The 15,530-nt window shown below is 42.5% G+C and overlaps 1 protein-coding gene across 2 annotated transcripts in view; it reads right to left on the minus strand.

The window, feature by feature from the left end:
• Window positions 1-11,539, minus strand: part of MYOF (myoferlin) — a 144,176-nt gene extending 132,637 nt beyond the window's left edge. For both annotated transcript variants that reach the window (XM_055346146.1, XM_055346145.1), the window contains exon 1: window positions 10,793-11,539. In XM_055346146.1, coding sequence (XP_055202121.1) covers window positions 10,793-10,880 — 88 coding nt within the window. In that variant the 5' untranslated portion in view covers window positions 10,881-11,539. The remainder of the gene's footprint in view (window positions 1-10,792) is intronic.
• Window positions 11,540-15,530: the final 3,991 nt, after the last annotated feature.

The raw sequence follows: 15,530 nt of genomic DNA on the forward strand, positions 1-15,530 counted from the left end.
CACTGGCCACATTTCAGTGATTAGCAACCATGTGTGGCTCGGGGCAGATCTCAACCATCTCCACCACCCTAGAAGTTTCAGTGGATGGTTCTGAACTAAATAATTGAGCACACAAATAAATGACTGCTGAATGAAGTAAATAAAAATGAGTAAAACAGTATTTTATTTTCACCAAACTGACTAGTTGTTTTGACAAAATATGAACCCAACCTAGACCTGTTTTCTAGTTCATAGCTTCACCTTGGGAAAGGAGAGCATAAAAGTCTGGCATCAGCTGTCCTTGTTTGATTTGCAAACTTCTTATTTCCTTAGTCCTTGACCTAAACCATTGATTTTTCACTTTGGTACATGCAAAGAGAGCCAAACTTCAAGAGGTGAGGTCACAGTAAATATCTATTTTTTTAAGTTTATTTATTTATTTATTTTTAGTAATCTCTACATACAACGTGGGGCTCAAATTCACGGTAGAGTCAACACGCTTTAACAACTGAGCCTGCTGGATACCCCTGTAAACATTTATTTTTAGTCCAAGTACTTTAAATACATCATCTCATTGGACTTGTATAACCTTCAGAAGTAGGTCTTATGCCCACTTTACAGCTGGGGAGACTGAGATTCAGAGAACTTTCTTGCTATTAATAAGACCAAAGCCCTACTATCATGGTCAGAGGTAGACTGGGGCTCCCCTGCCTTCCAGCTCCCTTTGGGATGCAGCTTAAAGGATCCCAACCAGCCAGTGGAAATTCTGAAGTATTCAAGATCAGTTTTGTAGTTTGTGGGCAGGCGGATCTGGTCCCTCAGGCCTGTGAGACTCTGACCGTTACTGGTAAGACCGCTTGACCCCTCAATTCACCATTGACCCCCTGAACTCAGGAGTGACCTCCTGAACTCAGGAAACTGGTAGAAGTTTCTGCCTATCAATTTCATCTTTTAGAAGCTAACTAATGAGGGCGCCTGGGTGGCTAAGTCAATTAGGTGTCTTGACCTAATTGTCATGACCCTGGGGTCCTGGGATCAAGTTCTGCATCGGGCTCACTGCTCATCGGGGAGCATGCTTCTCCCTCTCCTTGCCACTCTGCCTACTTGTGCACTCTCTGTGTGTGAGATAATCATCTTTAAAAAGAAAAGGCAGCTAACTAATGAATTGCTAAAACAAGAAAAGAAACATCTGAGGATCTATAGCAGATCAACCAGAAAGTACCCAACAGTTACCTCAGTTTCACTATAATGTCAAAATCCTTCTCTGAATATTCATCCCAAGCCCTAATAAAAGGAGCCTCCCACATCTTTGGAATTATTTCCAAGGTCTCCTTATATGTACAAATCGAAGATGACATTGAGAGGTGACTCCACATGGTGTGGTCTCTGTCTATAACTCACTAAGGAGGGGACCCACTTTGGTCTGGTAACATGACCTGAGTGAATGAGGTGAGGAGCTAGATCCATTCATTCAATAACTATTGATCACCTACCACCTGCCAAGCACTAAGCTAGGTGCTAGGGAAAGAGACAACAATCCCTGACATCATGAAGCTTACTATCTGATGGTTAGGCAGACAGAAATCAAGTAAGTCAGCAAATATATAACTGTATATTCCAATAGGAGCCATGAAGGAGTACACAATGTTAGAAGAGACATATACAGAGGGTTAGGACTTCTGGTTCCAGCCCTGCCCTGGGGAGCCCAGACCAACCGGCAGACCTAGCACTGCAGGAGACCAATTTCCCATCTGCCTTCAGCTCTGCCATAGCTCTTGGCATGACCTTGGCCACACAGACATCAGAGAGCCAGGCTCCACTGGCTAGCTGGCCATCTGCTTCTCTCAGGCTGCTGCTGGGCCTCCGCCAGGCATGCTTCTCATCACAAAAGGGCTGCCTTGCTGCCGGCCACTGAGGCTGAAGACTACACTGCAGACAGCTTCACTCTGAGTTACTGAGGTAAGTGTGAGCTGAAAATCCAAATCAACAGAGAGTTACTAGGAATCTACTATGTTCACATCCATCAGGATGATGATTATGAAAACAAAACCACATCAGAAAATAAGTGTTTGGCAAGGATGTGGAGAAATTGCAATCCTGTACGTGGCTGGTGGGAATGTTTGTAAAATCATGCAGTCGGTATGGAAAACAATGAGGTGGTGGCTCAAAACATTAAACATAGAATTGCCACATGACCCAGAAATTCCACTTCGGGCTTTACACCCAAAAGAATTGAGAACTCAAGAAGAGTATTTGAACGCCCATGTTCAAAGCTACATTACCCATAACAGCCAAAAGGTGAAGCAATCCAAGTGCCCATTGACGGGTGAATGGATAAACAAAATGTGGCAGGTACATACAGCCACTGTAAGAGGAGAAAAAATTCTGACACCTGCTACAACGTGGATGAACCCTGAGGATATTATGCCAAGTGAAATAAGCCAGTCACAAACAGATAACAATCATATGAGGTACACAGTCAAATTCACAGAGAGAAAATAGAATGATTGTTGCTGGGGGCTGGGGGTGGGGGTGGGGGATGAAGAATTATTATTGAATAGAGTACAGAGTTTCAGCTTGAGAAGTCAGTAAAAGTTCTGGGGACTGAAGGTGGTGATGATAGTACCATGAATGTGCTTAATGCTACTAACCTGTACACTTAAAAATGGTTGCAATGGTAATGTTTATACCATATACATTTAACCACATTTAACCACAAGTAAAACAATAGCAACAAAGAACCTATCATGTGCCTGGTGGAGAAGTTACAATGCACTGTCACAAATGAATCAGGCATTGGCTCTGCCTTGACCTGCTTGTGCACCACAGCTACCAGGCATCCGATTTCCTGATCTAAGCCTGGACCACCCCTTAGATGTCCCCCAGGATTTTGATGCTCCACCCCAGCAGCGGAGGGAAGGAGTGGGGGCACAAAGAGGAGAGGAAGTGGGTGTTTGCCATGCAACTACAGATGGTCTCTGATTTGGGATGATACAATTTAATTTTTCAACTTTATGATGGCCCAAAAGCAACATGCATTCAGTAGAAATGAACTTTGTAGTTTGAATTGGGATTTCCTGGGCTAGCGCTATGCAGTATGATACACTCATGCATGGTGCTGGGCAGGGGCAGTGAGCCACAGTTGCCAGTCACCCACACAATCACAACTGATACACTTACAACCATTCTGCACCCGTACAGCCATTCGGTTTTTCACTTTCCGTATAGTATTCAATACATTACATAAGATATTCCTGTAATAAGTATTTTTATTCTTTATTACATATATATATATATTCTTTATTATAAAACAGGCTTTGTGTTAGATGATTCTGTCCAGATGATGTCGGCTAATGTAAGTGTTCTAGGTATATTTAAGGTAGTTTCAGCTAAGCTATCATGTTCCATTGGTGAGGTGTATTAAATGTATTTTCAACTTATGATATTCTCAACTTATGATGGGTTTATTGGGATGTAACCCTACCATAAGTCAAGGAAGATCTGTATTATCCGCCAGACACTATGATAGTGTTTTAGGTATTTTATCATTGTTGATCCTTACAATGTCCCTATGCGGTATGTATCATTCTCCTCATTTTATAGACTAATAAAGACCCAGAAATAAAAAATATTTAGTTCCCAATGACAAATTCAAGAGTGAAACTTAGTCTGCCCAGTCCAAAGCTCATCACTTTACATGTATTGTGTTGTTTACTAAAAAGGGGTGGCTCTTTTAGGGGACAGAGTGAGGTTGTTCAGAGAATAACTTAAAGATGGCAAAGCAAGTCAAATGCCCCAGCTGGAGGGAGGCGGGCCAGAGAGTTGATGGTCTAGGTCCTCAAAGCTTATCCTGTATAGTAGAGGCATCTAGGATACCTGCCTTATGCATCTGTATCTCTTGGCACAGCTAATTGGACCAGGGGTGAACACCTGACCCAAACTGAGCCAACTGGTATTTTTCTCTCAAAGAGCCCTACTAAGAGACACTGGGATTATAGGAGATATAAGATCTGGACCAAGTCACCGCTATAGTAACCCAAAGCCCCATGCATGCTGCCAACTGCCGGGAAGCAGGAGTAAGAGACTCCATGAAGGCAGTCACTGTGCAGGGAAGAAGAGAGGCATGAGGCTCCATCGTCCCTAGGGGAGAGAGAGCGAATGCCACCCTGCTTGACATGATTCTGACTCCTGTGGGACCCATGATTTAGATTCTGGGAGATTTCTCTCTAGCTTTGGGGGAAAAAAAAAAAGAAGAAGAAGAAGAAAAAGAAAAAAACCACACTTTATTTAAGTAAGCTTGTGGGTATGTGTTCCTTGCAATTAAGCAATTGCTGGCCATGACACATCACCTTCCAGGTGGGACAACCGGGTAGGGCGAGAAGGACTTTATATGAATGAGATCACAGCTCAGCTTGGTTAGAAATGCTCCCCACAGCAGAATTTGTCTTCCCGGTCACTTTCTACCCCTCTGCCTTTCTTTTCCCTCTTAGTGGGCATCTTCCCTCCTATCCTGGTAGCTCACGTTCTCATACTGGTCTCCTGCAGAGCAACCCCAACTCAACCCTGAACTCACCTACAGAGTACCACCACCACCACCCCCCCCAGCTGGGAGGAAGACAGTCTGATGTCCCATTTTTATAGAGGAGTGTGAGGAAGGGTGACCCAATGAGCCAGGTTGCTTTCTCAGTATCTTTTATGTTAGTTTCTTCCTTCTCATTCTAGCCCTGGGATGAACTCCCTCTGTCCTGAAAAGCTTTGTCTCAACCAGTAAACCTTCTGTTTCGTCACCCTGACTAGTACTAATCCGGCCTTCACAATGCTGCCTAGTGTCTCCCCACTAGTTTGTGAGTAAAGTGCAATCCCTAGCCACACTGGATTACCCTCTGTCAGCCTCACAACACAAGCTCATGGCTCCCTGGCCTTCCTGTGCTGTTTCAAAGCCTGGCATGTCATCCTCCTCCTGGCATTTCTGTGAAATTTCCTCATCCTTTAAGACCAAGGCACTGATACTTCCCCACCAAGCATATTTCTCCTCCGTCTCTCTTACACTATAAATCTATACGTCTTTTCTGGTTCATATCTCATTCTTGTGTTCTTACTAGCTGGTTTCCTAGGCCTATGAGACCAAACTGTGCTAGTATATTTTTCTAGACTTATTCCTCATGTGTTCTCTGGTGCTTGGAGATCTCCATAAAAGCAAATGTTATCAAATGGAGGAAGTAAGTTAGTAGTTCCCATGTGCAATTTCCTATGTATATTCATTTAATCCTCAAAAAACCCTGCAAGGTAAATGTTATTAAGAACACAAAGCCAAAAATTTTAATTCATTTGCCCATGAGCACAGAGCAAGCAAAGGATGGGAAATGGGATTCTTATTTAGGACCTCCTGACCCCAAAGCCCAGGGCCTTTGCACTGGAATGCCCAATAGGCGTTGCAACCTATCACCTAATGCTAAGTTAGCTGAGGAAGCTTAAGGTGCCCGCCATCCAAGCAGTTGTGGCTCAGAGCCGCTCAAAGCACACCCCTACTCAACAGGACAGTTGTTCAATAGAAATTACACCAAGGATAGGCGATCATTGCCATTTCGTGGTACATTCATTATTATGCCTTATAGACCACTGCACAGTTTGTGTATGAATTTTCAACATAAAAGCTTCACATTTTCTTTGCAGTATCAAGAATGCAAAAAAGTACTACAACATCGATTTGGGTAGCACATGCTAGGAACTGGCTATGCTCTGCATTCAGGAATGTGCAGGGGTGCCTGGCTGGTTCAGTCAGAAGACCATGTGACTCTTGACCTCAGGGTCATGAGTTTGAGCCCCACGTTGGGTGTAGAGATTACTTAAATAAATAAACTTTAAAAAAAAAAAGGAATGTGTAAAGTGACCTTTTCTTTGCCAAGCTTCACTCACAAACTACCTTAGAGAATATTCAGTTTAATTCTTCCTGAAAGAAGGGAGATTGGCAGACTTCTGGTGATCCCTTTCAGGACCAAGAATCAATTATTTTATTGCACTAAGCTGTCTCAAATCTCCTGCCAGCTCTTGCCTCCATGGTTAACATCTGAAATGTTATTCAACATTAATGATATGCTAGGGGTTGCAGAGGATATAAAATCTCATTCCTTTTTGGCAGAGCTGAATGCCCCTGGGTTGGAGAAACCCACCAATAAACCCAAACCAGAAAAACACCAGCAACTTTGGGCATAACTGGAGGGCATGCATGTAAGTAAGAGATGTTGTAGAAGAGGGGAAGAAAAACAAACCATGTTAATTCATTTTTAAAAGGCATTTGTGGTTTTGTAAATGACTGAGAGCCTGTAAAATGTGCCTTTGGGAAGTATACCTCTGAGAGTTCCCATGCTTCATTCCATAGAGTGGGGCCACTTTCCCTAGGTGGTGATTCTCTAAGCTCTGTACTCCCGGAAGTGAGGGAAATGACTCAGTAGATCAAACAGTTCTGCTTTCTTGAGTGTATAATAAATGCAAGACAGTGGTTCTATGAGAGTACCAGCATCATAGCATGATTGTCAGTTGAGCCTGTGGGAATCTTCTTGTTAGTCCTATGGTGCATCTGGGTAAAGCAAGTCACCACGTGGGCTGCTCCCCAGGTGCCTTCATAGATGACAGTGAATAAGACCCATTGGCTCTTTCCCCCATCATGCTTCATCCTACTTAAATAGAATTCCATAGTTTTTCTGCTTATTTAAAAGGTCATTTTAAAATATTTAACTATAAATTGTCAAAGAGCAAATTAAATTTTGCTAAAAAAGTCAGAAAATTCTCTGTTGCATTAAACCCCAGCCTCAAGGGATCTCTACAGATCTACTCCCCTTCAGATAAGCCATTAAAACTCCATTTTTCAAAAGATGAAAAAGAAAGCATTCTTAGAGAGGTCAAGTGGTTTCTTAAGATTACAAAGTTGATAAGCTCTTTGGAAAGGAGGTCCCAGAAATATCTAGGATTTCACTCCAAAAACATGTTCAAATGAAATAACAGGCATCTGTAAAAACAGGTAATAATATATGACAATTATTTGGTGACCATCTGAGTAATAGTCATTTCACAAGGCAATGATCTACACAAGACCAGAAGGGAAAATTCTGGCTGATGGAATGGGCGATAGCATAAGGATAGAAGGAGAAAAATGTGATTACTGCAACAATTATGCACCCTAGGATGCTGGATGTTTCATATGAATGCAATGTTGCCACATTGTAAAAGCACAGAAATATTAAGGACTGCAAGAAAATTCCCTCTCAATCAATCTAATGCTAAGAGATTTTACACCAAAGCAAGAGATGAGCTAAAGGGAAAATGGAAATCCTTGGCAATTACCAGCAAATCATCTTTAAGCGAAAAAGGGAAAAAAATCACCACAACCCAAAAAGGCAATAACAACAAAAAAGAGAAACTGTCCTTCAGAAACGCACATGTTCACAAAGACATGCACTGTAAGGGGCACCTGGGTGGCTCAGTCAGCTAAGGATCTGACTTCGGCTGGGATTGTAATCCAGGGTCCTGGGATGGAGCCCTGCATGGGCTCCCTGCTTAGCAGGCTCCTTGCCTGCTCCCCCTGCTTGTGTTCTTTCTCTCTCACTCAAATAAATAAATAAACTTTATAGTTTTTTAAAAGATACACACCGTAAGAATGTGCACTGCAGGGCACTAACAGGGAATTGTTGCAACAACTTTCATATTTATAGCCAAAAGTCAAGAAGGATTCAAATCAAACTGTTCTGAGTAGTTATTCCTAGGTAATAAGAGTGGCTAGAAAGAAAGAATAGGAGGAACGTGATCTTATATTACATTGCATTTTTTAATTAATAAATGTCTTAAATATTATTTTGAAACTAATCTCAGCCAGATTCAGCTTCATGGCCTGGCTTTCTGCATGGAACTCAAGAAAGAATGGCCACCTCAGGCTTGTAGGTGCTCTGGCCTGAAGAGTCAGAGCTAGTGCACCGCAATGATGCAAAAAATCAAATAAGCTTAATGGTCTTCATAATCTACTCCTGCACTGTGAAACATCCATGACATTCTCTCAACAGGGACTCAACTCCCAATTCCTCCTGGTTCCTAGCAGGTCCTATGAAGTTCTGTAGTCAACCTCAGGAGAGGCTGCAACACAAAAGACTGAGGTCAACCTGAAACCAGTTGGTTGGCAGCACAGCAGCTCCTCTACTACAGAGTAATTTCAGTTTCAAGGGGTCTTGGGGTCTATACAGCCATCACCCCTAATGCCCATCACTTGGACATTCTTCTTATCACCTTGGAGTTGGAGGAGAATTGGCTTTTGCCCAACCTTACCATTTTATGTACTTAAAGGTTGGACTTTTACACATTTCAGTAAACATAGGGGCTTTCCTTCATCTTCTCTTAGGGCCTTTGACATCTCACTCTCCACACTCTACTTCTCAACACTGAACTGTGAAGTGCATTTAGCTTCACTGGAATAAGTATGCTGAGTTCTGTCCACACTTAATGTTACTTGGTTATATACAGTGCTCAAGACTGGGAGGCACACCTGGAAAGAATCTGCCATCACCAGTGTTTAAAACTAGGAAAGAGATTGAGGGGAAGAAATAGGCCACTTCTGTTACTGTGTCTGCTCCTGTCCCTAAGGCTCTGCCTTCCACATCTTGGTGAGAGTGATACATGGAACTATAAAATGATAGAAGTTTATAGCCAGAAGGAGCCTCAAGGAGATCAGTTCCCATCATTCCACAGCCGAGAAACTAGAGCCCTGGGTGGTAACTTTGGGTCATTTAGGAAATATCAGCTAGAGTATGGGCGTTCCTACTCTGAGCTCAGAGTTGATTCTGCTGTCAAGTTGCTTGTTAGGTGAATGAATGACTGACCTCACTCCCCAGTTTGCACAACCAAAGTAGACTAGAAAAGAGACTAAAGTTTAAATGATCTAATAACTATAATTGTTTGGAGAGACTGCATTTGCCCAGTCTAACTGAAGTTTTCCACTTTCAGCTGAGAACTTATGTTGATAGCTTCAGGCATATTTTTTAGTCATTTAAAAGTTTTGACCAGGGGTAGCCCCGGTGGCGCAGCAGTTTAGCACCACCTGTAGCCCGGGGTATGATCCTGGAGACCTGGGATCAAGTCCCACGTCAGGCTCCCTGCATGGAGCCTGCGTCTCTCTCTGCCTCTCTCTCTCTCTCTCTCTCTCTCTTTGAATAAACAAATAAATGTTTTAAAAATAAAAAAAAATAAAAGTTTTGACCAATGCATATACGTTCCAAAAAATTTTAAGTCTGATTTCAATTCAGTGTTAAATTCTAATTCCTCTATGATCTGTATGACTTGTATCACATAATGACATTACCAAGTTGACTGATATACTTTTACATGTTTTTATGTGTCAGTGGTGAGGGTACAAACTTTTTACGTTATGTCCCTATTACGCAATTACTTCAGGGAAAAACAAAAGACTAGAAAGCAACTAATACAGGTAAGGGAACATTGTCATAACATGACTACATGATATTCACTAACCAGATTCTCAAACCATGGTGTCCTTTAAGAATTGAACTTTTGCCTTCTAAATTTGTTTTTTTTTTCTTTTTTTTTTTTTAACTAAACAATCATTTGACAGCTTTGGGTTTCATTTCTTTCATCTTTCTCATCCTTATAGAGAAAGGTTGGAGAAGAGAAATAGATAAAATAGACAAAAGAAAGGAAAAAGGCAGAGATAAACCAGAAACTGGAAGGGAGAAGTAGTTGCTTGGTTCCTGGAGGAATCGAGAAATGTTTGAGGTGTGGTCAGAGGCGTGGTCAGGAACTCTGTGCCCATCAAGGCTCCTACTTTCTCTGTCTTCCCCCACGGCTCTCATCCCTCCTGCCAAGAAGTGAGCTGGCAATCTTACCAGTGACCCTGAACAAACAGAAAATGATAAAGCTCCTAAACTCAGATATTGACACATCACCCAGGCCAAAACTGGAATCACTCACAATGCTTGGGAGTGAGCCCTCACACGAGCCACTCCTGCCCCCTCCGCAGCAATTCAGCCTCGTAAAAGAATAAACTTTTGGAATTCCAGTAGGCCTTTTAAAGATAATTTAGTCTAAACCCTGCTCACAGTTTTTACAGAAAAGAGGACTGACATTCGGAGAAACGAGGTCATCTGCCCAAGGTTTTTCAGCAAAACCAAAGTAGATGTCCAAACTACAGACTTGTTTCGTCTGCAGCTCTTTCCTCCGCGAGCCCTTTGGAAGCTATGGAACACGCGCTCTCCAAGTCTGGAAAGACGAAGAGCGGCTACAAAACGGCACAGAACAATGTGAAAACAGACGAATCCGAAATAACAACTTCACTGCAGCTTCCAGAAGCCCGGTGGCCAAGCGGCGGTGAGTGGGCTGCTGCGGCGCGTACTGGTGCTTGGAAAAACTTAACTAGCACTTTTCCCTCTGTCACCGACTTTTCCAAAGCAGAGACGGTAAAATCGCACACCGGACGGCCGACACCAACTCTGATCCCACGCAGGCCTCTTTGAGACTTCTAATTTGAGGACCCATCTACAAATCAACAAATCCCTACCCGGGTTTACAGAAATCGCATTTTTAGAGTTCACACGTCCGGTCGTGGTCTGCGTCTCAGAACCCCGGGAAGCTGAAATGCCTCCCGCAGAAAATCGGTCCTCCCCCCTCACCTGCACAGGTAAGGAGCCAGCTAAAGCCAGAGAGAGAGGCTTTGCCTTCTCCGTGGACTAAGCGCCGACTGTCAAACCAGTGGGACCCACGAGAACTTAGCACGCCACGCCAGGACCTGAGAAAAAAGAAGAACACGTTTCCTTACCCTTAAAAATGACAGAAACGATAGGATCCGGTTTCCCAAATTTCGTTTTCGGGATATTGCTGGCGGACTCCACGATCACCCGCAGCATGGCTCTTCCTGCGCGCGGAGAGCAAGTCCCAGCCAGCGGCGCGGGGCCGAGCGGAGCGGAGGAGCCGAGGAGCCGAGCCGCGGGGCGGAGGAGCCGAGGAGCCGAGCCGAGGAGCGGAGGAGCCGAGGAGCCGAGCCGAGGAGCCGAGCGGAGCAGCGGCGTCTGCGCTGCAGCCCGGGAGGGCCGCGCGGGGCGGGGAAGGGGTGGGTCTCCGACCGGTTGCCGCCTGAAGGCGAGGCGTGAACGGATGCCCAAAGTCCCGGGCCCCCGCACTCGGCAGCTGGGAAAGGTGGAGTGTCAAGGGCCCAGCCTCAATTCGCAACAATCATGAGCGACAAACGCAGCCGGCCTGGATGGGCGCCAGTAAATGCGGCCAGGTCGGGAGACCACCCCGACGCGGCCGCCGTTTAGCCCCAGATCGAGAAGCCGAATGGATCTGGCGTTCCACCACCCCCTTTCGTTCTCTTCTGAGCTTCATGGAGTTTAGAAACTTTACTTCGTTATGGGTGTGGTTTTTTTTTTATTTTTTTTTTTACTTTTGCTGTTTCTTCTCATGCTGTTGAACACCTCCACTCAGCAACCACTTAGAAAAAGGTTTTAAAAAAATGAAAAATCAGTTAAAGGGTGCCCCCTGTTGCATGACAGAGGGATAACTGAGTCTATTGTAAACCCATCCGGAGGCGGTAAATACGGGTTTGCAAAATTGGTGTATTGGGAGCTGATCTTTTGCTTTATGAAAGGATTCAGCGTTGGATTTCTTAAAAAAAATCCTTAAGGGATGACAGCTGGGAACTTACGTTTTCCCGGTCCATCAAAAGCTGCTAACAGTCTTCAATGGAAATGGAGAATGGTTCTCCACTTTTTTTTCAGAGCTAACCCCCAGCAGTGTCTTCCTTTCCTTTGCTAAGGAAAAAAAAATTCAGTGACACTTATTAAAGCACAATAAGGCTTTATTCAAGGGAAGGGGACCATTGCAACAGGTATAGGGACCCCTGCAATGTAGTGGAGGAGAGAGATTGGGCTCATCTCCGAGTGCAGCATAGGTAAGTGGGAATTTATAGTCAGGGTGGGGGCCAGTGGATGCAAAATTACTAGGAAGAAACATAGGGGTCAGGGGGTTCTGGTTCAACAGACCTAACAGGATTCTTGTTGAAGGTAGATCAGGATGACCAGACATCAGTTGGGAGACCGGGAAGGATGAGAAACCCCATCAGGTATTAAGAGTGATCAGATATGGAGGGTGGGGGAGTGGTTTTGGTTTAACAGACTTTTAGAAAGAAGTGCACAGATGGGCCCAGGGGGAAGCCTGACTACAGTTTGCTCAAACAAAGAATCTCTGTGACCTGGAGGGTGTATTAAGCAGTGTAGCCTGATGAGTAAGTTCGCAAGAGGATGCCTGGGGTTAGTAGCCAGCCAGACCTGAGTATGGATCCCTGCTTCACCACTTCTGAGCTATGTCACCTTACAAGTTTCTAACCGACTCCCCCCCCCATCTATAGTTATCTTATCTATGAACTAAAGTTAAAGGTAAAGGTGTCATAAGATAAAGGTCTTAGCGTGGGTCCTTGGCACAGAGCACGCACACTAAGGCACACACGTACACAACCAGAAGTTCGTGCTGGTATGTGATTTCATAGCATTTCCTGTAATGCAAGTTGGCTTTAAATCAGGATCTCACTGTGTTTCAGAAGAAAAGCTAAAAACTTAGGGTGAAGGAGCACAGTGAAGTTTCCTTCCACTTTTGAACACACGACGGAAAAGACCACTTGTAAGCAACCACTTCAAGTGCATTGAAAAGGCATTGTTTACAGGAATTCTGTGAGCTTCTCAACTGCTTATGTAATCAACAAATGGACAATACTATATAGATCATTGACTAAATGGACTATTTTAGACTAAATGTATTTAGACACACAGATTAAATAGTCTATATTTTGGTAGGATATAAGCAAAATGATGTTTGTTTTGTTTGGCTGGTTTTCATTTCTTCTTTTCATTGTGAAATATATTACAGAAAAATTCTTAGAACATAAATGTGACAGTTTAACAAATGAACATCTAGGTCAAGATAGAGAACATTGCCACCACTTCAGAAGACCCTCCCATATGTATATCCACCTCCTTCTCCCAGAGATAACCACTATCTTGATTTTTATGGTAATAATTTCTGTTCTTTCCTTTATAGTGTTAACCCCCTTGATTATGACCTTCATATGATAACATGAGTTATTTTATATATTACATGAATTTTGTATACAGACATATACAAACCTATGTATATAATACACATATACCTATATTCATACAGAATGAATTCTTTGCTATATTATGACTTTTGTAGAAATGCAGTCAGTATGAATTGTTTTGTGTTTGGCTTCTCTTTCTCAACATTACATTTTGACATCCATCCCTGTAACTACTTTGTTTACTCTTTGCTATCTACCATTTCGTTGTGTGAATATGCCACATTTTATTAATCCACTCTGCTTTTGATGAACATTGGATTATCCACAGTTTGGAGCTATTACAAAGAGGGCTACTGTGAACATGCTTGTGCATGTTTCCTGCTACAAATGTGCATGAGCACATTTAGGATCTAACCTAGGAGTGGAATTGTTGATACAATTGGAATTGTATCAAAGGGTGCATTCATTTCTACAGAATTAGTGGGTATTTAAAATTGTTTTCCCCAATGGTCATACTATTTAAAGTTTCATGGGCAGCATGTGAAAACTCCTGCTCATCTAGGTGGTAGTGTTGGATTTTGCCATGCTTGCCCATCCGGTGACCTTGTAATAGTATTTCACTGGAGTTTTAATTTGCATTTTTCAGATTACTAACATGGTTGAATACCTTTTCATATTTACCTTTCTTGATTTGTGAAGTGCTTGTTCAAATCTTTTGCCATTTTTCCTATTGAGTTCTCTGTTTTTCTTACTGTTTTTGTAAGAGCTGTTTTATGTACTCTGAATACTAGTCCTTTGTGGGTTGTAATTTTAATACAATTGAATTTATCAATATTTTCTTTTATGATTAGTACATTTTCCATATTAAGAAAACCTTTTGAGCAGCCCGGGTGGCTCAGTGGTTTAATGTCGCCTTCACCCCAGGGCCTGATCCTGGAGACCCAGGATTGAATCTCACGTCCAGCTCCCTGCATGGAGCCTGCTTCTCGCTCTGCCTGTGTCTCTGCTTCTCTCTATCTCTCTCTCTCTCTCTCTCTGTCTGTCTGTCTCTCATGAATAAATAAATAAAATCTTTAAAACAAAACAAAAACTTTTCCTACCTGGGATCATGAAGATATTCTACAATATTATCTGGTAGAAGCATTTTGTTTAATCTTGCACATTTATTTTTTTTAAGATTTATTTATTTATTTTGAGACAAATGGGAGAGGGAAGGGGCAGAGGAGAGGGAGAGAGACTCTTTAAGCAGACTCTCCCTTGAGTGCAGAGTCTATTGTAGGGCCCAATGTAGGGCCCAATCTCATGACCCTGAGATCACGACCTGAGCCAAAACCAAGAGTCATACACTTAACTGACTGTGCCACCCAGGTGCCCCTCATCATGCACATTTAGATTTATATTCCACTTATAATTGAGTATATGTCATGTAAAGTCAGAGGTCACATTTCATTTTTTAAAAATATGGATATTCAATTGCTCTAGTACCATTTTTTGAAAAGTTTGACCTTTCCCCAAATGTAGGTCATATTATGAGATGTGTAGATGTGAGCAAGTCTGTTTCTGTGCTTCTGGAGGGTGGGAGTGGGGGTCTGTACTGGGGCGTCAGTGGAAAATAAACCAAAGTCTGACCTGATGGGGCTCCACAGCTAGCAGGGACCACATGCCAGGTCTCATGTATCTATCATTTACTGCTCTTGGCAGAGAAAAAGAAATAGAAGAGAGGAGAGTCTTAGCAAAAAATCCAGATATGAAGAACAAAGTAACAGGGGTAGCAAAGAGGGGTTTGAAAACCCCTGTGGAAGAGAAAAAAAGATAAATTCATAATATCTTATTCCTATTCCATTTTTGCAGAATCTTAGATATTACCTAACAGTAGTTTTCAAACTGGCATGCACAGAGGGTCCATTGTTTAAGATCTCTTTGCTGAAGTACTTTGTTAAGAATTATTTCAGTTGATAACTAAAAGGATTTTTAGAACAAAAGTACTATTTTTGGTAGTTTAATTACAGGGCTTTACATAGCAGTAGATGTTATTTTTAAAAAATTTAATATGTGGTATATTTAAATTTTGCTTCTTTAAAAAGGCACCAGTAGTGACTAAATCTAAATGGAGGGCAGGAGGGGACAAAGTATTTTATAACACTTGGCACCATTATTGTCATTATTTAAGGCAATTGAGGAGCTAAATACAAAATAGGAATGAATCCAAACTTCTCCAACTCACTATGAACATATTCTAAAATATATCTAGAAAAAAAGACCAGAGAAAAGTGGAATCAAGTAAGCCTTGTGCTCACCTATGGAAACAATTCCTCATCCAAATATTTAATAGACAATGCTTCCCAATCATCCTTCTGGAAGAGTCTTCATTCATGCACACGTGCGCGTATTCAGCTAACAGCTAGTGGAAGTCTATTTGGTGCCAAGCACATCCTACTACAAAGATAAAGAAGATACTTGTCTT

This window comes from Nyctereutes procyonoides, unplaced genomic scaffold (genome assembly GCF_905146905.1).
Source record: "Nyctereutes procyonoides isolate TBG_1078 unplaced genomic scaffold, NYPRO_anot_genome, whole genome shotgun sequence".
In the NCBI taxonomy this organism is placed as follows: Eukaryota; Metazoa; Chordata; class Mammalia; order Carnivora; family Canidae; genus Nyctereutes; species Nyctereutes procyonoides.